The sequence below is a fragment of the Cylas formicarius genome, unplaced genomic scaffold (assembly GCF_029955315.1).
Source record: "Cylas formicarius isolate icCylForm1 unplaced genomic scaffold, icCylForm1.1 PGA_scaffold_6__28_contigs__length_40554024, whole genome shotgun sequence".
NCBI lineage: Eukaryota > Metazoa > Arthropoda > Insecta > Coleoptera > Brentidae > Cylas > Cylas formicarius.
This window is the reverse complement of record NW_026844347.1, coordinates 1791887-1819445: the sequence shown is the minus strand read 5'-3', so window position 1 is coordinate 1819445 and position 27559 is coordinate 1791887. Positions and strand designations below refer to the sequence as shown.

Below are 27559 nucleotides of genomic sequence, written 5' to 3'. Positions count from 1 at the left end.
GAACAAGCCCCGCCCACCACCAATCGGCATAAATACAACCTGCGCAGGAGAAATCATCAGTCTACGTCCAACATCGGAGATGGAAGGACCTCTGAAGAAGCTCGCCACTCGTGCTAGCGAAACGTTAGGAAGTAATTCCAACCGACGACGGCCTTTAAACCCGAATCAAGATAATAGCCCTATATGTAGTATTTATTTTATGTTCAGCTGGTCCATGCAAAGGAAAGAGTAAATTTTTGAGCGCATATCCACAAATTTTGTTATTTTTACATCAGTAAAAAATATGACCAAAGAAAATTGTATCGGAGTTAAGGAACATAAAAAAAAATCGTTTCCTTACGGTCATAAGCCTTGATTGATATTGAACTTTTTTTATTTAAGATTTTTGAAATTGTTTTACTATTGCACGGTGTAAAATTTTATAATAAAAGCAACCAAAAGAAAATACTTGAAATAGGGGGCGTTATAGCTATGGTGGAACATTTGTGGGGTTTAACCAATGTTTTATTATAAATTTATAAAATAATACGACTGTAATCCCTGAAACATTCTACATCTTCTCTCATCACTTAATTGTAGGGGAACGAATAAGTGATGAGGGGAAGGTAGATGTCTGACTGATCGAAATACTTTAGTTTAACTCAATACATTTAAGCAAATTAGCTCTCGTTTAAAAGAGGAAAGCTTGCTTATTCAGAAAAAACATACTCTTTGCTATAACTAAAAGTTAAGAAAAGTTACTTTGCATTTTATGTTCAGATTCAAAAGAAAAACAGGATCAAAGAAAGAACTGTAAAAAATCTTAAAATTAAAAAATTAAACAAAACAGTAGAGTTAGTAGACTCAAAAATAGACAGGAAAATTTTTTAGACATTTTAAAGCTCCAATCTAACGTCTTAATTCTTTAGGGAATGTTATGTAACAGTTTTAATGTCTGCATTTTTAAATTTAAAAAAAAAGGAAGGATCGTCCAAGTCAATAACTTTTTTCGAAATGTATTGTAAAAAAACAAAAATTAAACTTGGACTCATTGCTGGTAGAAGCCTGAATGTTAATGCACACGTTTGTTATTATCTAATATTGCGTAACAACACTTCTTGTAATTTAAAAGTGAAAGTTTTATTATGTACGTTAAGGAAACGGTGTACTTAAGTGCAAATATAAATCACGGGCAATTCTTGGCGTTAACCGTCTGAGGTTTTCAAATTTCAGCAAATTTCGTATAACATATCCATTAATTCAACTTATTACATGGAAGCGTTGCCAAAAAATCTGTATTATTATTATTACGAGCAAACTCAATAATCAGTTTAATATTAAATAAATAAAATAAGCACTAAGTAGATCTGCATTAACCAAATAGGATGTCAAACAGCATATGTTCAAATGCCCACTCGGATATTGACTAACTTGGCACCAATTTTAACTCATTAAATGAAAACCGTCACGTTTAAAGTTATTGTCCGTTTTGTAAACTATGCATTTTTTATATTATCAGGTCAAGGACGAAAATATTACGTCACGAAATTTGGTTGTTAATGCGTGATGAGGTGACAGTGCTTCTTCTGTTATTAACCTTAATAACCAAATTTTAATGAAACCATTGCGTGGTTGTGGGTGTAACCATAAGAACAATCATACACGGGATCAGAATGCAGGATGATGCCTAATGTCAATGTTACGGGTGCAACATTTCATGAAAAATTAATCCTAGTTGCATTATGAACTACGGTATAACATGCGCAGTGTTCTAAAAGGCGCTTTGCTAATTTCCATTTTTATTCATAAATTTTAACGGCTCTCCCCCTATAATTCCTAACGTATTATAGTTTTAGCAAAACTATAATCAAGCGAAATTTATAAAATATTTTATCGAATCACGTACATGTGTTGCGTTAAAAAAATATAAAAATATAAAAAAATATTTGAAAAAAATTGGAAAATATGGCTGCAAAATATTGGAAAATATAGCTGTTTTGAACTATGCGACACATTTCTTTTAAAGTGTATGAAAACTATTAAAGTAAATGTAAATTTTTTCTAGTTCCGTCTGTAAAATACCTAATTACACACAGAGATAGCGTCTATGAAACCTATACAAGTGAATGTAAATTTTTTCTACTCCCGTCTGTAAAATGCCTAATTATACACAAATCTAGTATGCGGGAAGCGTTACTTTACCACCTTTCCTACGGTTCTGAGCCATTTCGGATATTTCCAGGATTTTACCGTACCGATTTCTGAGCAATCGGATGTTTTCGGAGATATTTCTCACGCCTTGAATTGTGACTTTTGTCAATTCTGGTTATATCAGTGAATGTATTAGCGTTGTTTTGCGAAAATGTACCAAAACACTGACGGTCGTAGAAAAAGTATAGTATGCAACACGTTCGGTAATAGTATATTATGCAACAAGTGCGGTAAACGGCACGAGTTTATTTGACACAAACGTGTTGCATACTATACTTTTTCTACGACCCTTCGTTTTTGGGTACATTTTCGCAAAACAATACGAATACATTCACTGACATGACAAACGTCAAAATTCAAAGCGTGGGAATATCTCCGAAAACATCCGATTGCTCCCAAATCCGTGCGGTAAAATCCCGGAAATGTCCGAAGTGACTCGGATTCGTGAGAAACGAAACTGACGTGGTAAAGTGACGCTTCCCACAGGCCAGATCGGTGCCTAATTAGGTATTTTACAGACGAGAGTAGAAAAACTTTTTAAATCACTTGTTTATTAAACACTCGCTCCGCTCGTGTCAAATAAACTCGTGAGTCAAATGCCGTTTACTGCACTTGTTGCATAATATACTACTACAAATCTTCTGGATTCCTCTTGCGTGTTTGTAAATCAACTTTGCCGACGTTTCGACAATCATCCTGTTGGCTTCTTCAACCGGTGATTTTTTTTTTTACATTTTATCTTCATCTATTAAAATTAAAAACAAGGACGATTTGTCACATATTTATCCGCTCTTAAGTTTTACTAAACTTTTAATGTGATATTCTGTGGATAATAATTTTATACCTTTTAAAATTTGAACTATTTTAACTAGTTTGTGACAGACTAGGTGAGTCGGTCAGGTTCAATATCAAAAGTAATAGGTTCTAAATGTGAAATTTATGTAATAATAATAATAATACTTCAAAAACTATTTCATCGTACACCATAAAATTTCACGTTACGGTTTTCCCCATAAATTATATATGTAGGCAACACTCTTTGTCAAATAAAGTCGTGAATCAAATGCCGTTTACCGCACTTGTTGCAAAATATATTGTAAAGACTCTTATGGGGCGCAAGAGTGAAGGACGGCAACGGAGGTAAACTATTCAGAACAGTTGTAATTTCGGTAGAGTAATTATGTAAACTAGAAAGACAAAAAGAAAAGCATAATTTGACAAATGATTTGGAGAAATTCCTGGCTATAGTTCGTCTTTAACTAAGTGGACACAACTCATATACAGCATTATTCACAAAATTAAATGTTATTTTGATACATTTTATTGGTGGTCTTTCTTTTAAAGTGCCTAATTATTCTACATTTTTCAAAAACGAATTACATGAAAAAAAAACTTAACCCTTTTTTTAAGATGAAGATGTCCCAGTGGCAGTGGCGTTACTGGCTTATTGTAACAGTTATAATATTTTTGGTTTTTATCTCGTCCAATTTTAAACCCCAAGTTTAGTCAAGTGTCGAATTGTGAAATTAAATCGACTATTCAGTTTTACTAATAAATCTTGCCTTTTTCGAATAATAAACAGTAGTAAAACTTTGCAGACAATTGAAATATAAATTCAATAATATTTTGACTATTACAATAAACCATTGACGTACCTACTATTAAATTTAGAAAAAATCCACCATCAAAACCTGTACCTCCGCTACTGAAACATCTAAATCTAAAGGGCGTGAGGTAGTGGACAATGTTTCCCGTGTGCCCAGAGCAAATCGTGTTCTCTCTCATGTGAAATATAGGGAATAATGAAAAACGGTTTTTGACTTTTTACATTATGTATCCTTTTATCGAATTCTGGAAGCTAAAACTTTATAGCAAATATGCCAGCGCCTTCAAATTCCCAAAGATTTCGAATTTGCATTTTTGATTAATCACATTCTATAGTTTACCCCACTTTCCATCCCACGTTGCAATTTCTTAAGCAGAAAGAATGTTATTATGAGAAATATATAAGTCATGGAATCCAGTATCTCAGTAAGACATCTGCGTAGGAAACATGTTCAAGAAAATGCATATTTTTCAAAGAAGCAGTCATTATATCATTTTAGAAAAAAAAAGTTTGTATGATTTATTACGCTTAAATGAAAAAAAAAAGTAACACAGTAATTCGTGAATTTATTTAATTCGAAAGCAGAGGAGTTTAATAATGGATTAGGAATAAAGACCTACTAAGCGTGTATCATAATAGGGAGCACGAGCGGTGACCACCATTTGTTTAAAGTTTTCCGTACCACACAAATTATTGAATTAATTTCTCTAATTACTAGCCCTTTTAATATTAATATTTCTTATTTTGCGTTTAATACGCCAGATACAACAAAAGTGATACCTTGCTTTCATTGTAAACTTCTTGGTTCACAAAAATATCCTAAATCGATATATCTATGAATATACAGGACGTTTAAAAATATTCGATCACCAATTGATTTTCTCAATCTATGAACACAATTTAATACTTCCTTAAAGTGTTTGAAATAACGCATAACTATAACTTCGTATACATTGATATAGGGTAGTTAAAAAGACTTAAGATAAAGTAAATTGAATTAAGACAAAGTCACCTTCATACAGATTCAAAAGTTGTTTGCTCTAACCACTTCGCATATGCAATTTAATTAGATAGTTGTTGATGAACATCCTGTATGTCCACTGAAACTCACATGCTAGGCTTATCCCTGCCAATCCCCAAAACTTGCGAAAGGAGTCTAAGGAAAAACTCCCACATCAACTTCAAACTGTTGGCGTCACTCTAATCGACTCAGTAAACTGCTGCATTTGCATACGCTATCGAGGATGGACAAGTGCGTCGGTCGAATTTAATTCCCAAACGAAAAAATAATAATTACTAGATACGTAATTAAGTTACAAGCGTTTGTAATTAATTTCTTGTGTTACCGATCGACTAATAGACCCCAGAGAAAATATTCACCCAACTAATTACCTAAGTTATTATTGTTTTTTTTCGCTTAACCTTTACTGAATAAAAACATTTTGACGTAGGAAATTCGATCAATTACTTGGCCTAGTGTGAGCTTAATTTCGCGGTGACAGTGAAATACTGGACATCGCGGTTTTATCGCATTCAACGAAAATTTGTGATAGTGAATCATGCTTTTTGGAGGTCGAGTAACTATGACGAGCACATAAAAGTTCTATGAGGAAGGCGTCTGGAGAGCGTGACAACAACGTTAGTGCTAGATATGAATCCCTTTCATAAGTCAAACTAAAATATCAAAAAAACGTCCGTTATATAATAGCTAAAATGCTGATGAATCATAATTGATTGATGGGCTACGCTGCGCCATTTTTCCACGATTGTGATTTCTGTAACACATCAACCATCGTCGAAATTTCTAATAATCTATCGAGCTAATGGTTGAGAATATTATAAATTTGTCAAAATCGATTTTAAGGAAATAGTTTTCTACTTGAAAACTTACTTTTCAGAATTAAAAAAGTTATATGTCCGTTTCTAAACTGCAAACTTTTGATAATATCCTTATAACTAAAAAACTGCACCACGTAGATAAGGTATTTCATATTTAGACTTTGTTTTATAAGGCCATCCCTACTAGAAATCCACCGTGTAAATAATTCCAATATGATATAATTGGGGCCACTGTCTTTTGGACTTATTCTCAAATGTGAAAATACACACTAATATTCATTAATATTGCTTTGTTTCGTAGTATAAAACTAGTTATCTCAACGATTGTATCAATTAAGTTAGATGTATTTCGAGTATGTAATTTAAAATAATTATAATACAATCTAATGATTACTATAATAATTTACTGTAACTGTAATAATAGCCACATTTTGAAATCATATTTGGTTTTGTGTGGTATAAACTTTGAGGAGAAGCAAAAAGCGAAAATGAAATTTTGGTAGTTATCCTTAAAACTTTGCAGGCATAATTGTGACTTTGAAAACATTGTATTAGTAAGTGAACTATGGATCGCGTCATTGTTTTGTCATACATATTAAACCATTTGGGGATTAATGATGGACTGAACTCAATTTCCAAAAATGTTGCAATTACTTCGCTGTCCTGCAGGAGCAGCGATATGCAGATCATATAGTTAAATAATAGTTCATAGAAAAAAAATATGTTACTAAGAAAGGGTATCTTAGAAATCAGAAGAATCTATCATTTATGAGATATTCAATCAAAAGACGGATCTTTTTGAACAATGCGATTTGTGTCGTTAGTCAGTACATCAAACTGTAAACATTGCTTTTCATTCTAGCACGATTTGCAGTAAGACATTTTTGGAATGTTGACATTGACGTATTTTATTTCCAAATCACATTCACGACCTTGCGGAGTTAAATAATCAATATCGGCGCTGATAGTTTGTCAATCCACAACTTCAGTTTGGATGTGGCATTTTTTCGGCAGAATATTCTCACACCCCATTAAATCAAATTAATAAAATTAAATATCACGCAAAATGCACATAGTTGTATTATCTAATAACGATCTTTTTTAGAGCTATTAATAATTGTAAAATTTTTTTTGCGGTAGTTTTTTAATTTGTTACCAACTCAAATAAAATAAAACTAAAATAGTATATTATGCAACAAGTGCGATAAGCGGCAATTGATTCACGAGTTTATTTGACACTAGCGGAGCGAATTTTTAATAAACGAGTGAGTTAAAAAGTTTACCGAACGTGTTGCATACTATACTTTTTCTACGAACTTTAGTTTTTGTATACAATTTTGCAAAACAACACGAATACATTCACTGACACGATCGTCAGAATTGCCAAACTTCAAAATTCAAAGCGTGGGAAACATCTCCGAAAACATCCGATTACTCCCAAATCCGTGCGGGAAAATCCCGGAAATGTCCGAAGTGGCTCGGATTCTTGGGAAACGAAACTGACGTGGTAAAGTGACGCTTCCCGCACGCTAGATCGATGGGTAATTAGGTATTTTACAGACGGGAGTAGAAATAATTATTTGTTATTGAAATGTACATATGTAATATAACATTTCTGTTTTTTTAAATAGTCATTCACCAATGACCAATTTTTCTGAATATTATATTTGAGTATTCCTAATACAATAGTTCATTTCGTTACTATCGTTATTTCCGCTTAAATTGAATTCTGTTTCATTCAAAATTTAGGAACAGGCGGTATCGCAAAAAAATAGTTACTTTGATTTGATTAATATACTTAACTGCAATATGGTTCTGGACGTTTTCTGTGAAGGGGCCGAAAAGGCACATTTGGCGTCCTCATTTGGTCTTCGAATCAGTGCCGTAATATGCATAAAAACATACTTAAACAAGAGATGCTTTAATTTGTTTTATTTATATAAGTTAGCACGTGGCTGCACTTAACGAATTAGAATCACACAGATTTATATTATTTTAATTAACCGCAATGGACGAAGAACGCTGTAAAAACTCCAGAGTTAGTAGACATGAGATTTTTAATTGCAAATTTTGATTCTCGGTATTTTTTCTATTAAAATTTTATAATAATTAAGTTATTAACAAAACAATATTTAAAAAATAAATTTCACAATCTTATAATGAAAAAAAAAACAGGAGACACGGGAAGATCTTAAAAAACCCACAAAAATGTACAAAAAAATATGTCTCTAATTCGTCTTATCCAGTTGACAAATTAGGTACGTATTTCCGGATATTAAACTTAATTTATAAGACTTTTTTCTATATCAGTAAAGATAACAAAAGTTTTCCATAGAGTTCCAACTTGTTTAGCTAAAACATGTTATTCAAACCATAAAGAAATTTCGCATGCAACTGTGTCGCAGTTTGTTTTGAAAAACGCAATTTTTCGTAACTTTTCAACAAGCGTGAGCAAACAATTTATTAAATTAGTTTATAGTCGAGTTGCAAGTGTAAATTTTTTTTGTAACTTGAAAAACAAAAAAATATCGACATTCCAAAAGGGAAATTTTGGAAATAAAAGACCATAGCGAGTTTCTAGTTCACCGTTGTGTGCCTTTCAAAGTAGCTATCGAGAAAATATTTTAGTTTGAAATTATACCACCCCTTGCACAATAACTTGAGATCTGGCATCATAAATTACTAACGTCAAGCCAGGTCCATTCATGAACGGGCAGGTGTATAATTAAACCTAATTTTATTATAATCACCATCACGTGCGGTGCATAAAAAAAAGTTGGACTTTGTCACTACCATACTCTGCGCCATTTGAGCGGACTCTCTGAAGGCCTTGCTTTTCCTTTATAATGCATATCAATAGCTCTAGAAATATTCTACAGTAACGCATTCACTGCATTATAAACCAATTATCAATCGGTTCTGCTAAATGTCGGACTTCTCCGTCTTGGTCAACTCGAGGATTGCATTCGTTTAACACTAGTATATCTGCATCTACTTATCGGCAGCATATACCTGGGCTGATATTCAGGGCGTTAGTTAAATTGCATCTTTGCAAGACATGAGACGATGAATCAGTTCAGTAGTTTAATTATTTGCATTTATCTCCGCCTACTTTGTTTGAATGCAACTGTTGAAGGTCTCGCAAGAAGCGTGCGCCAAGTATATAATATTAAAAATGGAAAGTATTCACTTACTGAATATTGTTCGTCATTGTGGATTATACATATGGAATATTGTGGCGCTGTTTAGATTACTAATTTAATAGCGACATAACTCACTTTTAGTCCTTAATTGGCTGCATTAACTGGTTTAAGTTAGACAATATTTCTTACTCATGGTAATACGAAAAAAAAGACATTCGGAACTATTAAACGTAATTTATATAAATATAGATTATTCCGGGATATAATTCGTTAGATTCTTAAATTATCCATAGAGCTATATAGTGGCCGTAAGGACTGTAAAAACTGATGCGGCAATGATAATTTTCTACTCCCATCTAGCGGCTAACAATCGTAGAAAAAGTATAGTATGAAACACGATCTAGGGTGCGGAAAGCGTCACTTTACCACGTCAGTTTCGTTTCCCACGGATCCCAGCCGCTTCGGACATTTCCGGGATTTTAGCGCACGGGTTTGGGAGCAATCGGATGTTTTCGTAGGTATTTCCCACGCCTTGAATTTTGACGTTTGTCAATTCTGAAGGTCACGTTAGTGAATGTATTTGTGTTGTTTGGCGAAAATGTACCTAAAAACTAACGGTTGTAGAAAAAGTATAGTATGCAACAACGCTCCGTTCGTGTCAGATAAACTCGTGAGTCAAATGCCGTTTACCGCACTTGTTGCATAATATGCTATTTCGTAGAGATCCAATCCATCCAAGCTGTAAACTGTCGGATTAACGGTCGTGTTAACTATTGAACTGATTGAACACGCTATTTGAAATGACAGCGCATGAGCATACTTAATGGCCCTTCTCAACATATTTTTCATATCTGCTTCAAAAGTTCTTTCGTAAGGGCCGAGTATCTGGTAGCTAAATTGAATTATCCAATATAAATTGCTCTCGAAGCGTAATTATGATATTTTGACGTTTGTCAGTTCTGACAGCCACGTCACCCGGAATGTATTCGTTCCGTTATCCAAAAATGTACCCAAAAACTAATGGTCATAGAAAAAGTATCATTGATGATCTTATGCAGTCACTCGTTTATTAATCAATCGTTCTGCGGTTGCCTTTATAATAACTGATGGAATGTTTAAGTTAGTTTGTATGTATTTGCACTCATATTAAAATATGCATATTGTTAATAATATATAGGGAATCATAAACATATTTAAAGAAATTAATTTTAACAAAAATTCTTATAATCTATAATAACCATAACCCCTTTCGAATTTGCATTTTTTTCCCATTATTAATAGTGTAAAACTATACGTAACATCTGGTTCGTCAGCATCATTTGTAGTTATAGTAACAATCTGATATTGTTCTAGACTTATAACTCCCGAAAATATGGTTTGCCGGTAAAGTGTAATTAAGAAACACAAATTATGTATAACATCTTAGCAGTTCATATACGACTACTTTGCAATTTAGATTGTTCCATTAAGAATTTACATATGAAGCGAAGTTTTCGCATTTGTAATGAGTAATTGGATATACTGACGCAAAAATGTATAAAGTTTGGTCAATTATTAACTTATTTAATTGCGTATCATGTGAGGAAAATATTCTAGCGTTATGAAGTACTCAATAATTTTAAGATTAAGAAGCATCTCTCAATGTTTGAATTTGTATGTCCAATAATTTCAAGTACTTAATGGCATTAAAGATTATATATATTTATTCAACAACATTAAGAACTATGGTAACAATAATATATTCAAATGAATATGATAAATTGATTCTACCTGGATTAAAAAACAGCTAGTGAAGAAAACACGGTAGCAATTGTACCGAGATAAAAAATATAGTCGGATGGGTCAACCACAGATGAGAATTTTTCAGTTATCGAACTCAAATTGATATTGAAAAAAGAATGAAATCCATAAATTTACGAGACTATCGTTTTCATGTATAAAAGATCGCTCGATGTACAGTAGAAAATGTTATGACGCAAGGAATTAAAACGAAAGATTTGCTGCTTGCGCCATCTATGTGCAAGCTAAAAGCATTTATGGTCTTCGACAAAATGACAAATTTTAAGTTGATAGCTTAAAGATTGTCATACTATAAGAGAAATTAAGTATTAACACCGTTCTTCTTCTTCTTTATATTTCCAAGATTCAGATCGATTTGGTTAGTTTTGGTAAAAAAAAACTGTATTCGTTTTGTTTGTTTCTATAAATGCCATTTACTGCCGTATTTCAGCATCGGAAGTTATTTGTCGTTTATAAATACGATTTAACAACCACGTATGGTACGTCCGTTTTTAGCGTGACCCACTTGCCAATAAAACAGTCTACAACGTAATGGAAATTTTTACAAAATTGTTTTATTGAGAAATATGCACATATTTCTTTGCATGTTCGGTCGCTAGCCGACGAAAAAATTAATACAATTATTATTGCAAGCAGACTTTCACTTCTTTGTTATAAGGAATTATGACTCGGCAACGGTGGAGTAGCTATACCTGTGACTTAATGTGGTTCGAGTCTATGTTTTCTACACTTTTATTGCGTTTCAAGTGATTCAGAATTTGCATGAATATATATAAAATGCCACTACTAACTAAAAACGTACTCGTATTTTATACCAGTGTGACATTATCGTGCGTTTTCACTTTTTATATTGTTTAGAGAAATCCAATTGGGTGCCGTAAGACTGAGGACGAAAGAGTTAGCGACATTGCCGAAGAAGCATCTGGCGTCAAGATCATTAAAAACACCTCAAGGCTAAACTGCTGGTTAAATATAGTGCATTCTACAGGGTGTTCAGTTTTCAACACTTTGTTCGCTGTTGTTTTATTAAATTTTGCTCTATTTTTTCATGAACCATACGATGGCATCCATACTGTACAGAGCAAAATTGAAACCTTGTTTTTTAACATCTTCATATCTTACTTGCTATTTGCGCCGTTGTATCTAACCACAACCGACCAAACGGGTATATGGTCACATTTTCTTTATATACACCACAAAGTCGATATATCAACAGTTTCTTTTGTTTTATAAATATCAGATATTCAAAAAAGGTAACCAAAACGAATTGTAATATGACACTTTTGTGTAACCGTGTCGTATGTTTGATGACATTCAAGAGAATGCGATAGCTCAGATGAATAGGATTAGAGTAAGCATTTAGTATATGTAGCATATTGTTAAGTTCACACTCTCCACTAGATCGGTTAGTTTGTTATTTTTTATTTTATATGGGAGGAGGCAAGTTCTTCGGATCTTTAAGTCTGAGGATTTAGAGTTGTCGGTTTGGGAATCTGAATTTCACCCCGTCATCTGCATAATGTATGCTGTACCGTAAACTTTCTTTCCAAGCACAACCGGCAATTGAGGTCATTGTGTAACCCCACCTCATCTGGTTTTCTAGAATTCTTGTAGAACAAGAGAACAGACTAACTAACTAACCAACTAACACGTTGCTTTCCAAGGATGTCAAGTTAATTTTTTTAATAAAGCAAAAGTCGTATAATATTCAGAGATACCAAAGTTTGTGTAAAAATAAAGTTAAAATGTCAAATAATATACACACATTTTAGTTTTAAAAAACTTGGTCGTGGAGTTCCAGTTTATAGGGTACGGCAAGAGATTGATTAAACAGCTACGAACATTCACGAGTGTGACTATTTGGTGGATTGTATTCGCGGTTTTTCATCACGGACAATGACAAAAGGATAATTGTGGACATGTTATGCAGCAAGTAAACATAAATTTAACGCTTCGAAGTTTATCCTCAGCAAACTGCATTGGATTGGCTCATTTGATAAACATTTGTGGAATGTATCTACACGATTATTATTTGTTTAGTACATCACAGGTCCGGTTCTATTATCCCTATAAATTGGCTTGTGACATATTTAATTTATTTGAGAATAATTCCAAAGATACACTTTCGGGATATGCATCTGCCCTTACCAAAACACCTAAACAGCAGATTATCTTTTAGAATATAATTTTATTGTATTTTATATATTTAATTTAAATATCAAAAAATAAAAATAAAATTGTTTTGGTTCATCCTTATTTTATGAATGCTATAAGTGAATTGGCGAACTATTACAACAAAATATTTGCAACGGTTACACACCTCTTTCTCAGTACATTCACAGAGAAGTCAGATGTTTTGGTTAGTTTTATTTTATTCAAACGGAAATGTACCTATTCCAATGTCCGAACTGATGCACATTTTTAAACAATAAATTATGCAACAAGAATTATAAACGCTACTTTAGTCAAGAGTTTGTTTTGGCATCAGCGGAGCAACTTTTTAATAAAAGAGTGACTAAAGAAGTTTATCAACTTATCTAAAATCTGCCGAAAATATCCGATCTCTCCTAAACTTCGGAAACGCCAGAAGTAACACTTCAAATCCTTGATTGGGTATCATAGGAAGTAGAGTAGAGTATTTTAAAGTAGGGAGTATAAAGAAAGAATAAAAACACTTTTTTCTACTCTCTACTATAAAATGCTAAATTAGAAGTGCGCAAAGTGTCTGGACTTTTTAAAAACAATGACAAAAGAGCAAATTCTATTTCATACAGGTCGTTGCATTTAAAATATTAAATTTGAAGCTACTTTCTCAACAAAGCCCTAACCTTGCTTCTAATAGGTGTTTTTTTCCGATGTATAGAACTTTAAGTTGGCATTAATGTTGAAGATGGCCACCGATTTAACAGCTGTCAAGTGATTTATTCTCAGTTTGGTTTGGCAATTCATCATGAATAGAGTCACGCCTGAACAACGCTTGCAAATAGTGCAATTTTATTTCGAAAATAATGGTTCTGTGCGGAATACGTATCGCACACTACGTCCATTTTATCGTCGACAAAATCGTCCATCAGAGCAGCTAATTCGATTATCCATAGAACGTTTTCGCACCACGTTTACTCTTATTTATAACTCACATTCCCAGAGACGCCGTACGGTGAGTACAGAAGAAACTATTGCTGCTGTAGAGCGTAGCATTGAGGAAGACCCGAATGAGTCCATCCGACATCGAGCACAGGAATTCGATCTGTGTCCATCCACTTTATGGAAGATTTTGCTGAAGGATCTTGGTTTACATGCTTACAAAATCCAACTCGTGCAAGAATTGAAGCCAAACGATCATCAACTAAGGCGTAGATTCGTCGAATGGACCCAAAACGGGATTGCCGTTGTTCCCGATTTTCATAAGTGAATTTTGTTTAGCGATGAAGCGCACTTCTGGTTGTATGGTTACGTCAACAAACAAAACTGCCGCATTTGGAGTGAAGTTAATCCTCAAGTGTATGTCGAAACACCGTTACATCCAAAAAAACTGACTGTTTGGTACGTTTTATGGGCTGGTGGAATCATTGGTCCGTACTTCTTCAAAAACGATGATGGCCAGAACGTTACAGTCAATGGTGATCGGTATAGAGCTATGATTACTAACTGTTTCATTCCTGGATTGAATAACCATGATGTCCAGGAGATGTGGTTTCAACAAGACGGCGCAACATGTCACACAGCTCGTGCCACAATCGATTTATTGAAAGACACGTTTGGTGACCGCCTAATTTCTCGTTTTGGACCTGTGAATTGGCCTGCAAGATCTTGTGATTTAACACCGCTAGACTACTTTCTGTGGGGCTATGTAAAGTCATTGGTCTATGCGAATATCACAAACGCTTGACCATTTGGAAGATAACATTCGCCGTGTTATTGCCGATATAAATGTTGGAAAAAGTCATCGAAAATTGAACGTCCAGATTGGTCTACATCCGCGCCAGCCGTGGCGGTCATATGCCGAAATCTTATTTAAAATGTAATGCCACAAGATTATTTTTCAGATAAATAAAATTCATGTTCATCGAATAATCCATCGTTGTTTTATTGCAACTTAAAGTTCTACACATCGAGAAAAAAACACCCCTTATATTTTAGTTCGATGAAACTCCTCTCGTAAATTATCATATTCTTTCAGAAAGATTTTATCTCTGTTTTCTACAACAGAGTAACCTACTCGTACAAACGAACGGCCATGTAAATTAGGATTTAAGGCTTGTTGGGACGTAGAACACAAACTTGGTTTGTTGCTGCATGAGGCCACAATTCTGCACTTGGTAGCTTGTTCAAAAATTATCTGCGCTGCAAATTACAATAGTATAGAAACATATTGTACACACAAAACCATAAAGTTATGCAACACGTACATAATAGCAAAGCAATCGCATATATCCAAATTGGTTTAATGTATTTGTATATATATAATGTGACATTGCAGCTTATTAATGGTTTGGTGTCCTCGTCCTTGCATAAATTCGCCCTCAATATAAATTGCGTGTGAGATTGTGGAAAAAACGCCCAAATCGGCATGTTCAGAGTCAACGTTCTGTACGTAATTTGTGGTTTGCCTTCAGTTGCGCGGGGCGATATCAGAATGTCAAGAATTTTAATAGCTGTTTGATTTTAAGAAATAATTTTCCAAATCGTCCTTATGCAAACTAAACTGAAAACTTTTTCGCCAGCGTTTCGTGTTATTCCGATAATTTTGTCAACCGTTTACATGACTATTTCTACGAACAAACGCACAAACACTTATTTTGATTACGATATCCTGTATTTTATTGCGCTAACAAAATAAATGTGATTTTTCGTCGAGTTGGACGTGATTGTAACCGCTTCCTGTAAAACCAATTTCGATGAAATTATAATCGGTGTATGTATGTTTCTGTTTGCGTTTGTGATTTGTCTTGAGTATACATATAAAATTAGCCAAATCGTAATTTTTATGTTTGGAACTTGCAAATGTATCCGGTGTGCCTGCAAAAATTTCATAAATAGTTACAGGAAAGTAGTAGCATTTTCCATAAAGCTTAATATTTTTGATTGTTCAAATATCTTTGAAACGTAAATATAAAAAAAACTTAAAACGGGTCTCTATTATCACACAATTGATAAAAGGAAAACGGTACTGACATCTTAAAGTTTATGGAACTGACGTTAAAAATATTTAACGGCTATTATATATATATATATATATATATATATATATATATATATATATATATATATATATATATATATATATATATATATATATATACAGGGTTTTTCACTTAAAACTCCGCACGCCAATAAGTCCAAAACGAAAAGAAATATTTAATTTATGTAAAAAGTAGTCAAAGTGTGGGGTCAAGCAATATTTCCTAAAGTTTAAAAAATTCGACGCCTGCAAAGAGCTGGGCGTCGCGACGCGTCGAAAAATTATTCGACTGCAGAGACTTTGGAAATACGCGCATACAAAAGTACATATTATTTAAAAACTTTTTTGTTATTTACTCAAACTTATTTACTTTACCCGTTTCTAAGTTATACCGATTTAAAGTAAACATTTCCTGATTCATAAAAAATGTGATTAACGCTTATTTTTACAAGTATGCCATGAATGTTAGTTACTATGGCAACCATTGTTATCGCAGTTGTTTTAAGTGCAATTACAAACAATAGATTTCAACTATTTTAGTATGATTTTATTTATTATTTTTTATCGATTTAGTTCTGATAACATGATAAATGAAAAAACAGTAAAATGCCTACAAGTTAATAACCAAAATTATTATTGCAATTAACTACATAATAAGACATTTCAAAAATTTTGTTCAAAATTATGTCCATCTGCTCGAACACAACTATCAAAAACTTTTAACAGATGAGCTTGGGTCACTTGTAGGAGATTCCTTCTTATGATAGCGGCACACGCTGCACAAATTTTGTTAATGAGATCAGCCATATCTTCGATAGGTTCTTCATAGATAACGTTTTTTAGGTAGCCCCAAAGAAAATAATCTGGTGGTGTAATGTCCGGGGACCTCGCCGGCCACCTTACCGGTCCATTAGTACCAAACCATCTATTGGGATATTCTCGGTTCAAATACCTCGTTACTATTTGGGTATTATGTGCAGGCGCTCCATCCTGCTGTAGCCACATATTCATTCTAGTGTCAAGAGGCACTTCTTCTAATAGTTCCGGAAGTGTAGTTTGAAGATATCTTTACTTTAAAACGGTATAACTTAGAAACGGGTAAAGTAAATAAGTTTGAGTAAATAACAAAAAAGTTTTTAAATAATATGTACTTTTGTATGCGCGTATTTCCAAAGTCTCTGCAATCGAATAATTTTTCGACGCGTCGCGACGCCCAGCTCTTTGCAGGCGTCGAATTTTTTAAACTTTAGGAAATATCTACTTGACCCCACACTTTGACTACTTTTTACATAAATTAAATATTTCTTTTCGTTTTGGACTTATTGGCGTGCGGAGTTTTAAGTGAAAAACCCTGTATATAGATACATATATATACATATATAGATACATATATATATATACATATATATGATGACACTGGAATCCTGCAGACGTTTCGCCAAAATCTCACTTGGCATCTTCACTGTTCGAAGTTCGAGTGTTCGAAGTGTTTTCGGAGCGCGAGCATTGAAGATGCCAAGTGAGATTTTGGCGAAACGTCTGCAGGATTCCAGTCGGAGTTCAACAACCGAACGGATGATATCCCGGAATATAGTGTCATCACATTTTTCCATCCGTGAATCAATTCGTGAATATATATATATATATATATATATATATATATATATATATATATATATATATATATATATATATATATATATATATATATATATATATATATATATATATATATATATATATATATATATATAGGTGCTAATACACACTTGCATGGGTTACAAAGATCACAGGTTAGCAAAACATATATACAATATTCTTCCAAAAGCACTACTAAACAATACCATAAAATTACAAAATAAATTTAAATATTTTAAGAATTTTAACCCTATTAAGTACACAACCATACACAGATACAACTTTTTACTTGCGCCGCAATAAGAATATTCATTTTTTTAAAAACTATTTTAAGGGGAATTATTTCACAAACGCAAAACCACCAGAAATAGATTCAAATTAAATAATGTCTATTTATAGCTTGATGCTAACGAATGGGTTTTATGTAAGTTTTCTTTTCCACGTATATATCAGAATTGAACGAGTCGCAAAAGTTTCAATAAACCCGATTTGACTGGAGTCCGTGGCTTCATAGAAGAACTGAATATTGCAATCTAGAGTGACTTTAGCTATGAAACACTACCATTAATGTTCGCCAAGAGACACATGGCGATTAGGGTCTTAGCAGACTGGCAATTTTCACGATGGTTTTGAGTAGATTTGACTAGATATAATTAATATTGGTTAGCACTAGTTTAAAATTGTATTGGATGATAGTGAGTGAAAAGCTAAACTTGGGGAAAATAGAATTTAGTTTTCAAATATACAATACTTGTTTTAAATGAAGCTTAAACTTAATTTTATTTATTTGCTGCGATGTGTAAATCCTAATATTCTAAATGTTAATCACAATCACTCATAGAAACCATTTTCATATATCAGTTTACTTTGTTGACAGCTTCACTCATTCATCATTATGTAAATAGAAATACTTGTTATACAGGGTATTCCGTCTTCCACAGTTATACGGAATATATAGATAGTTACGGTTTTGACAATCGGCAATAATGTACTACTTGTCTTTATTCATTTACGTTTTAGAGATTTTTGAATATGCGCTTTAAGGTATATCCAAATTTTATATCATCTTTTATAATGAAAACCTCATCTTTCGATCTAGCCGCAATAAGAAGTCATAGAAGTGTTGAAAATGTATTTGCACTATGGGGTTTATCGCCATATAAAATTTATCTTCTGACTTTTTTGCTAGAAAAATTTAAATATAGCAAGGTCGTAACTATTTCCAAATATATTTCAAATTCTTAAAAGAAGCCTTGAATCAGACACACATTTTATACAACTGAGAATAGAGAAAAGCAAATGAAATTCATGTTTTAACAAATGTAAATAATGCCATGCTTTAGTGTGCGGATTGAAATTTTGTAATTGACGACGAGTGTTGAGATATTTTGATACTCGGTTTGAATTTGATAGAACTTGTCTTGTTTATAAAAATTATTTATATTAGAAATCGCTCCCGTAATCCTGTATAATAAAATATTTCTAAGAAAGCGGTCCGTTCCTAGGCAACACTTTCCTGAACAAATAACATTCTATCGATTTGATTTGTTTATGGACCATACAAATTTAAAAGTTTACCTTCTAGTAGAAACGTTAATAATACCGAAGAAAAACCCTGAATAGACCGAGTGTAAGGATGGAGTTTGGTGGTATTGAAAGAAGCTGATAACTTTTTTTTGTTAACCATATATAACTTCTATATACAGTTCCAGTGTCTCAAATATACCTTCATTAATTATTAACTGCATGTGATTATTATGGCAATGTATTAAAAAAATCATTATATTATCATCATATCAAGAAACGTCCACTGGCTGCTGTAAAAGTATTTTTCTACTCCCGTCTGTAAAATGGCTAATGACACACCGATCTAGCGTGCGGGAAGCGTCACTTTTAGTTTCGTTTCCGACGAATCTGAGCCACTTCGGACATATCCGGGATTTTACCGCACGGGTTTGGGAGCAATCGGATGTTTTCGGGGATATTTTCCACGCCTTGAATTTTGACATTTGTCAATTCTGTTTCTTTGAAAAAGCTTACCAAAGAAATATATTTGCAAAGGAGACGGTTTAATCATTAAATAAGTATAAACCAGCAACCAATTTAAAATATTTATGAATGGTTTGGTTTCCAAACATGTTTGACGCTTGAAAATGTCAAAGTTGCGCGATGCCACCAAAGTGAATTAAATCAGCCCAAAACCATTTAACTGCTTAAATAGTCTGACGTTTCTACGTAAAAATTTTACGCACCTTAATGAAAATCAGAACGATTGTAAACCTAAAAATTATTCGCCAATCATCCTGTTGGCTTCTTCAACTGGTGACTCTCAAAAAAAGGTTTTGTACATTTTATCTTCATCTATTAAAATTAAAAACAAGGACGATTTTTCACATATTTATCCGCGTTTAAGTTTTACTAAACTTTTAATGTGATATTCTGTAAATAATAATTTTGTGCTTTTTAAAATTTCAATTGTTTAAATTAATGTTTGTGACAGACTATGTGAGCCCGTCAGGTTCAGTATCAAAAGTAATAGCTACAAAATGTGAAATTTATGTAACAATAATATCTCAAAAACCATGAAATTTCACGTTACGGTTTTCCCCATAAATTATGTATGTAGATAACACTTTTTTTAGTCAAAATTAACTCGTTTGAAACTTAACATAAAACCCGAAACTGGTCAACTTTTATGTGAGCTTAACAAATCCATATTTCGGCAAATCAAAAAATTTCCGAGCTATTAAAGGAATATTCCCGATGACGTGATGGCAAGAATCGTTACGTATTACTTAAATATCGAATGAACGATGAAAAGCCGTAACTTTTCCTAATTGGATTTAAATTTTTACTTAGAAACTACAAAACATCAGGTGCTATTATCATACTTTTTAAAAGTGTATTTCTTGCTGACCTTTTCTCTCTCTTGTTTCTTATTCTTGAGTCTCTGTTCCATATTAATCCTGCGTTTATGGCTGTCATCGCTTAGTCACATTGAGCTCTTCTGCGCCATGCTGTGGCCACATTTTTTAATTCGATTAGCTTATATCCATTTTAACCTAACCGTTCATTACTTGTATATAATTTTGTTTTTCTATTCGTCTATTATGCGCTCGCCCCACTCTTCTGCTGCCAAAACACCATTAAGAAAACTCGGTTTTAGATTTTTTCGTTTGTTTATCAAATTTGGCGTTTATTTTATCTTTGTGTTATATTTCAGAAATTTGTCATAGCAGTTCAATGAAATTTACCTATTTCTTTATCTAGAATTTTTAGATTTTTTTTCACCATATAACGAAACAATAAGCAATGCAAATATAGCTTTGTTTTATGTTGTGTGCTTCCATATCCTACATTTTTATATTACATACAGAGTTGTTTAATGACATTTTAATATTTTTCACTTAAAATAGTAACAAACAATAGTATATTATGCCACTAGTGCGGTAAACGGCATTTGACTCACGAGTTTATTTGACACGAGCAGAGCGAGTGTTTAATAAACGAGTGAGTTAAAAAGTTTACCGAACGTGTTGCATACTATACTTGTTCTACGACCGTTGGTTTTTGGGTACATTTCCGCATAACAACACGAATACATTCACTGACATGACTGTCAGAATTGATAAACGTCAAAATGCAAAGCGTGGGAAATATCTCCGAAAACATCCGATTGCTCCCAAACCCGTGCGGTAGAATCCCGCAAATGTCCGAAGAGGCTCGGATTCGTGGGAGACGAAACTGACGTGGTAAAGTGACGTTTCCCGCACGCTAGATCGGTGCGTAATTAGGTATTTTACAGACGAGAGTAGAAAAACTCTTTAACCAGTAACGTAAAACAAAAACGGTGCGATAAAAATTTACTACATCTATTTTTATAATTCACACTTTTATGTAATATAAGCTCAAGAAAATTTACCTAATTATTATTGTATACAAACGATAGTGACGAATCTATAATAATATTAATTAAACGAGTTTCGGAACATGTTGCATTCAAACATTAGCTTTTGGTAACGCTTTTGCAAAACTGCAGGAATACTTTCATTGAGTGATGTGCGATGTGACCATCAGAACTGACAAACGTCAAAATACCAATAGTGTTTTAAATCACTCAGTTTGAAATTGTTTGAGAATATTACGATCTTGTTTTTTTAATATGATGAAATAGATAATTGGATAAATATGTTCAGTTTATATGACAGTTAAATTACTTAAATAATTCTTTAACATTTTAAACAATTTCGTTAATAGTTCTTTTTGCTTGCTATGTGTAATTAGACAGTTGCAAATAAATATTAAGATGTAAGTAGTTTAACGTGTTTTTGCTTAATAGCACATGAAACCTTGAACTTTTAACGATTTCAAATTTACAACCCATTTTTACAACGAACGAACGTGTTAAATTTGTGTTATTGGTTTATACATGGAGTACCGCGAATTTTGTCCTAAACCAATTTTGTCAGCAATGATTATTAAAAGTCGCAGGTGCGACCCTTAATAATCATTTAGTGAATAATACATCTCGAAGACCAATATCAGTAGTAGTAGTGACACCACTAAGAATTCATGCAATCTTGAGTTTTGATCAAATGCTTGTTTTATTTTTTTAAAATAAACATCATTATTTCTCAGCAGCTCATTTCCAAACGACTGACATTCAAAAGAAACGCGTAGCTCTGTTCGCGGGGTACACTAACCACTTTATTCTAAACTCTTATTAGTTTTAATCACTATTATTCAAATTGGGCGCGTTAAATCGTACATAAAACGAAATCAAAATAAGAGATTGGCAATCACTGCTTACTCATCATCAACATGTATGTACACCGAGTTTACTATTCAAATCACGAGAATGTACAGGAATGTTATTTTTATTGCGTCCAGACATTCGTTTACCAAATGAATAACATCAATCGGTAAATGCTGATGTTACATAAATGATTTACTTACTAGTTATCACATTTATGTTAGCTCAAAATTCTATGTTTGTTTTTGGTTATTCATCGACATAGTTTCTACAGTACAAACTTAGCATAACATTCGCTGTACATTTAATGTTGCCCCAGTTCCTAAAATTCCGCCATTTAAGTATGCGAAAAATCTATCTTTGGATGTCGTGCTGTTTATTAGGCGTAGTTTTGTATATGTACATCCACTCAATTGGATCGTTAGGTTCGAAAGAATTTTTATACATCTTTTTCAAACTTAAATTGACGTAATATCCGATCTGATTATTTAAGAACTAGGAATAAATATTTTTTATTTCTATTTCCCTCTTTTTTCTCTTTTTTTAATCAAATTTATCTAAAAGTCGTAAATTTTGTACGTTTGAAATAATCGTTAAAATTTTGAAATCGATTTAAAAAATAATAAAAAAAACCAAACGAAAATCAAAAACTATTGATATAAAAGTTGACAGAAAATGTTCGTTTAACTCAAGTCGTATCATTTAAATACAACCCCGAGTAGGTAAGTATACAAAACAAAAATATATTTTGAAGGGGAATTCGCTAATAGGAAGTCCCATTTTAGCGTATATCACTGCGCAGAGGAACTTATATATTAATTTTCGATAAAAAGGAAGTAGGTACCGTGCGATCAATTTATCTTGATATTTTAATTGGATGTAACTTTTTTGTTTTTAGAGATATCAAAGTAAACAAAAAAACAAAATATAGGGTTAGTAGCCAAGTTTTTTTCCACTCGACGTATAAAACAAAACATTTTCAATTTTCTGACAACAAGCCTACACATATTTTTTTAAATAGAACACCCTCTATATTATATATGTGGATTGGAATTATGTACCACTTCATATTTTAGTTCACTCGTTTTTGACAAATCTGCAAAAATACGAAATTTTTATATACATATATAATATACATACATACATATATAATATACAGGGTGTATTAAAAAAATATGAAGTAGGCTTATATGCCAGAAATTTGGAAAAGAACTTGGCTACTAACCCTACATTTTGTTTTTTTTTTGTTTACCTCGATATCTCTAAAAACAAAAAAATTACAGTCAATTAAAATGTTATCAAGATAAATTGAACGCACGGTACAATACCATTTTAGATATTTATAATTTTTTTTCGAAAAAAGAATGTAAAGAAAAAACCATTGAAATGTTTGTGGAAAAGGAAAACAATGTTGTTCGGCAATTATTGTTCCAAACAACCTGTTAAGTTTAGTACAAGGTTTATAAAATATAAGCTTTAAGGTATACAACTCAGCCGCCCCTTTCGAACCAAACCTAACCGAAATTAAAAATAGGTGAATATATGTGAAGAACGCTGTTTTAAGATATATCGAATACCTGAATGAAGATTGCCAGCGGCGGCCTTTAGGGGCAAATATGGGAGGGATTGTAATAAAAAATTGTATAGTAGTACTATCACGTTAATTTTTGGGTTTCTTGGAAATCCGACAAATTGCTAACATTTTCCTCAACACCCGTATTGTATTTGTCAGTCTAACTAATTCTGAAAACTGCACACTGCAGCGTATTAATAAAAGTAAACAAAATGAAAACCGCTAAGTCGACGAAAAACAAAAGCGGAGAAACCCTCGGTCAGCATTCAGCGACTTACCTCGGCTATTCGAAATAGCGAAACGAACGGAAATTGAAGCTAAAATCTCGTATCGGTTTATACGATGTCGACCGATCAAATCCACATTTTTCCGATATAAATCCACTCTATAGAACCCACCAGGCACTCGGTATAAGATGACGGTGGTAATCCGTAACGGCCCACTCACACGCACCACTCAGTTGACGGACAGACGCGTACTACCTATAGCTGGTCGTACGTTCTTGAAGGAAGGTTTCTCGTCATACTGACCGTTCAAGTCTACTTTTCCTTTTTTGCGTATCCGCGGGAGGGTTGGCGGTTCCCCACCGATCGCAAACCCTCGACTTCGGTCGATCTATCTGGAGGCAGGTTCATTTTAGTCAAACGAGTATGCGGTACGTCCAAGACGAACGTGTACGTCATGGGTACCTCGGAAGTCGGGAAAATACAGGCTGTCCACTTTTCGTTTCTTTACCAACATTTACAGAATATACAGAGGGATTCCAAAAGAACGGGCAATCTGACAACTAGAGATACACGTCTCATATAAAGTCGCTGGTTTCAAATTTTAAATTTCATTTAAAATTTTCTCATTAATTGAGAAAGTCTTTTCACATGACCGTATAGGGGAGCTGATAAATCTTGAGACATTAAGTGCTGAATAGGAGTATAATGATCTGGATGGAGTCTTTCTTTTATTCAAGGAACTACACTACCCAGCAATACCCCACTTATCTCGGGCAACTCTTACAAGCAGGGAAAAACGTTAAAAAACAGTCCTAAGCGGGGAAGTCCTAGGCTAAATCAGTGTCTGAAAAGAAACAAAAATTAACCGAAAACTCGTCTGCCTAAAAGGGTTTATTTTTAATGTGGTAGCATACTTTTGTTTATTTTGTTTTATCTTATTTCTTCTTTGAGAGTAACCGGCGCGTTCTAGGTGAAACTAGTTCAAACTGAATAAACTCAAATATGTTGTTTATTGTAAATATCGTCTGCAATGATTAATTTTATTGAAAAAAAATGGCTACTAACCTTTTCATCTGTCTTCCTATAAATGCTACACTTACAATTTTCTGGTGATTCCCTAAAATTCTAGCGTTGGCCGGGCTAGCGTTAAAAATATTCTCAATTGCTTAATGACGGTTTAGACAAGTCCTTCTGATTAGTTTACTAATAACCTTATATAACGCCTTATATGTTACACCAAAGGACACTTCATCTTGGAGGTAACAAGTTTTAAGAATCAAGCCTCACTTCAAGTCACAAACAGTTTTGAAACAATTCACAAGTTCAAATTTGGAGCCACTTTAAAAATAATTCACGTACTTGACAGCGGTTGGGACGAACCTATAAATTATCTTTGATGTTGAAAAAACTCTATTAATGTCACAAATCAAGCCCAACAATAAGTTACCAACAAATATAACAAATAAAAATAACAATATAAAATTTAGATATTAATACAATATCTGGTACCCTCTGTTGACTCTATACACCGATACATCTAAATCTCCCTCTAATTCATGTGTTTGTTACGATAAAAATGCAAACGGCTCATTTATAGCTTTATTAGGATTTTTTTATTGGTAGAAGCCCCCAATTCTTATGAGAATAGTTGGAAGTAAAAGTTTTGTGTGTATTGTAAAATAGGCTGCCTATTGTTGTCTGATTTGTCAGTATTGAAGTATTGAATTTTTTGTTTTTTTGAAATTTTTTTTTTTTAATTTTGTACAGTTTAGTTTACCGAAGTTTCTCAATAATAAAAGTGCACCATTGGAGATAATTGACGTTGATTGGCTAAATTTAGAGTATCCCCCTTATATTCAAGTGAAGTATTAAAAGTATCAAAATAAATAAGAACTAAAAGTTCAGATTTTCACGAAATTTTCACAACACCGTGTCTTTATCATTTAATAGCATTTGATAAAGACACGCTGTTGTCGAAACAATTGTCTTGTCAAAATATATAATTTCGTGAAAATCTGAACTTTTAGTTCTTATTTATTTTGATAAATGGATTTTCATCAAGTAAAAGCCAACTCAGTTCAATTATTAAAGGTATCTTTGCTAATCATGTCGGACTCACTTGATTGCCTGTCAAGTAAGTAATCTTCCAAAGAGATGCAGAAAATCAGGTTTTACCTAGAAATTGATGGTACCTTTCCCTTTCAAATTTTCAACAAATATTTAACAGAAAATTCTGGATATATCAAAGCACGTGCATATTTTCTGGTGGTGCAGGTAAGTTAATAGTTCGTTAATTTTTTTGCTCTTCTAATTTAAAACAAAATAATTTATTGAGAATTGTTTGAAAATTTTTTTTTCGATATTATCAGAATATAATTTTAATAAGTGTAAATGGGCTTCGAAAATGACTACGTGATGACAATGTCAACAGTGTAAGAATTAAATTTTACATGTCTTTTAATAAAATTTTAAATAGAGTGCTATGTTTATGATTTAATTTCTATTTTCATTGATCTGTTTCTGTATTTATATTTCCAAGATACGCCGAAGCAATTATCCTCTTAGCTAAAAGCCAGAAGTGTGATTATGATATTTTTTATTGCTTGCATACTAAGAAAAGTGTTCCCGTTTTTTGCCGCCGCTGCCGGTGGCGTTACACAATTAGTTAATTACATCTAGGTAAATGTAAAACCGTGAAGAATTATTTTTTTATTAAAATTTACCTTGACAATATCTTTTTTTTCTAGTCTATTTCATCACTCTTTCCGGTTGGCGTTAATTTCGATCATTTTAGATTCGTTTCTTTACTTTGTTTCTTCATTCATTCATGACTGAAAAATATTATGAAAATTTATATGTAAATTATAGTTTCACACAATCAAAAATTTATTATGTGCACTCCGAGAACTGAACCGATTTTATTCAATCCAATTATAATTGATTAACCGCGTTACGAGTATTTCTGATTAAGCTTTTATGGAAGCGTTGCCAAACTTGTACTTGCAGATTGCACGCTGATCGAGAAAATGTCAATTTTGAAAAATTATCAATGTCGCGAGACAACTGCAAAATTTTTATTTTTAGTAAATTTCGAATAAATAAAGCACAAATTTTAAATGAAATACGTTGGCATTAAAATAAATTGTGAAATCGCGAAACAGCCAGATCTCTTCGACACCGTCTGCTGTAACATAAAGCCTTGAACGACAGAGCTTGTGTGATGAAATGGTAAATTACTCGAAGCATAACCGAAAGTATTTTAAGGTCTACGAAAAAAATCGTGAGGACATCGCCGATTGCATCAAAGTTGCGCGATATGTGATATTCTTTTTCATGCAACAGATTTTTTGTAAAGTTTATAGCATCATTATATTATTTACTCAAACAGAAATTACTACCGGGTTGCCATACATATTTGACCGTTGTTTTTACGTAGCACATAACATTGATCACCATCAAGCCGCTCATATTTCTTTAAAATTTAAAAATCAGAGTAAGATCATTTATTTTTGTTTAATATTTATTTTAATTGACATTGTTTGTGGGAATTTCCAGAAAACTTATTATTACAATTGTTTGTAATAATAGTATGATGCGGTCCTATTTAA

The 27559-nt window shown here is 32.8% G+C and overlaps 1 protein-coding gene across 2 annotated transcripts in view; it reads right to left on the bottom strand.

Annotated features, from left to right (window-relative positions):
* LOC132703036 (ABC transporter G family member 20-like) overlaps positions 1-24325 on the bottom strand; it is a 40301-nt gene extending 15976 nt beyond the window's left edge. Inside the window, exon 1 of one of the 2 annotated variants that reach the window (XM_060672061.1) lies at positions 24003-24325. Coding sequence is in view for 1 of the 2 variants with exons in the window: in XM_060672059.1 (XP_060528042.1) it covers positions 4908-4972 (65 nt within the window). In the remaining variant the exon portion in view is untranslated. Of the gene's footprint in view, positions 1-4907; positions 5048-24002 lie in introns of those variants that run through there. The other variant, XM_060672059.1, reaches the window with a different exon arrangement.
* Between the last annotated feature and the right edge of the window lie 3234 nt (positions 24326-27559).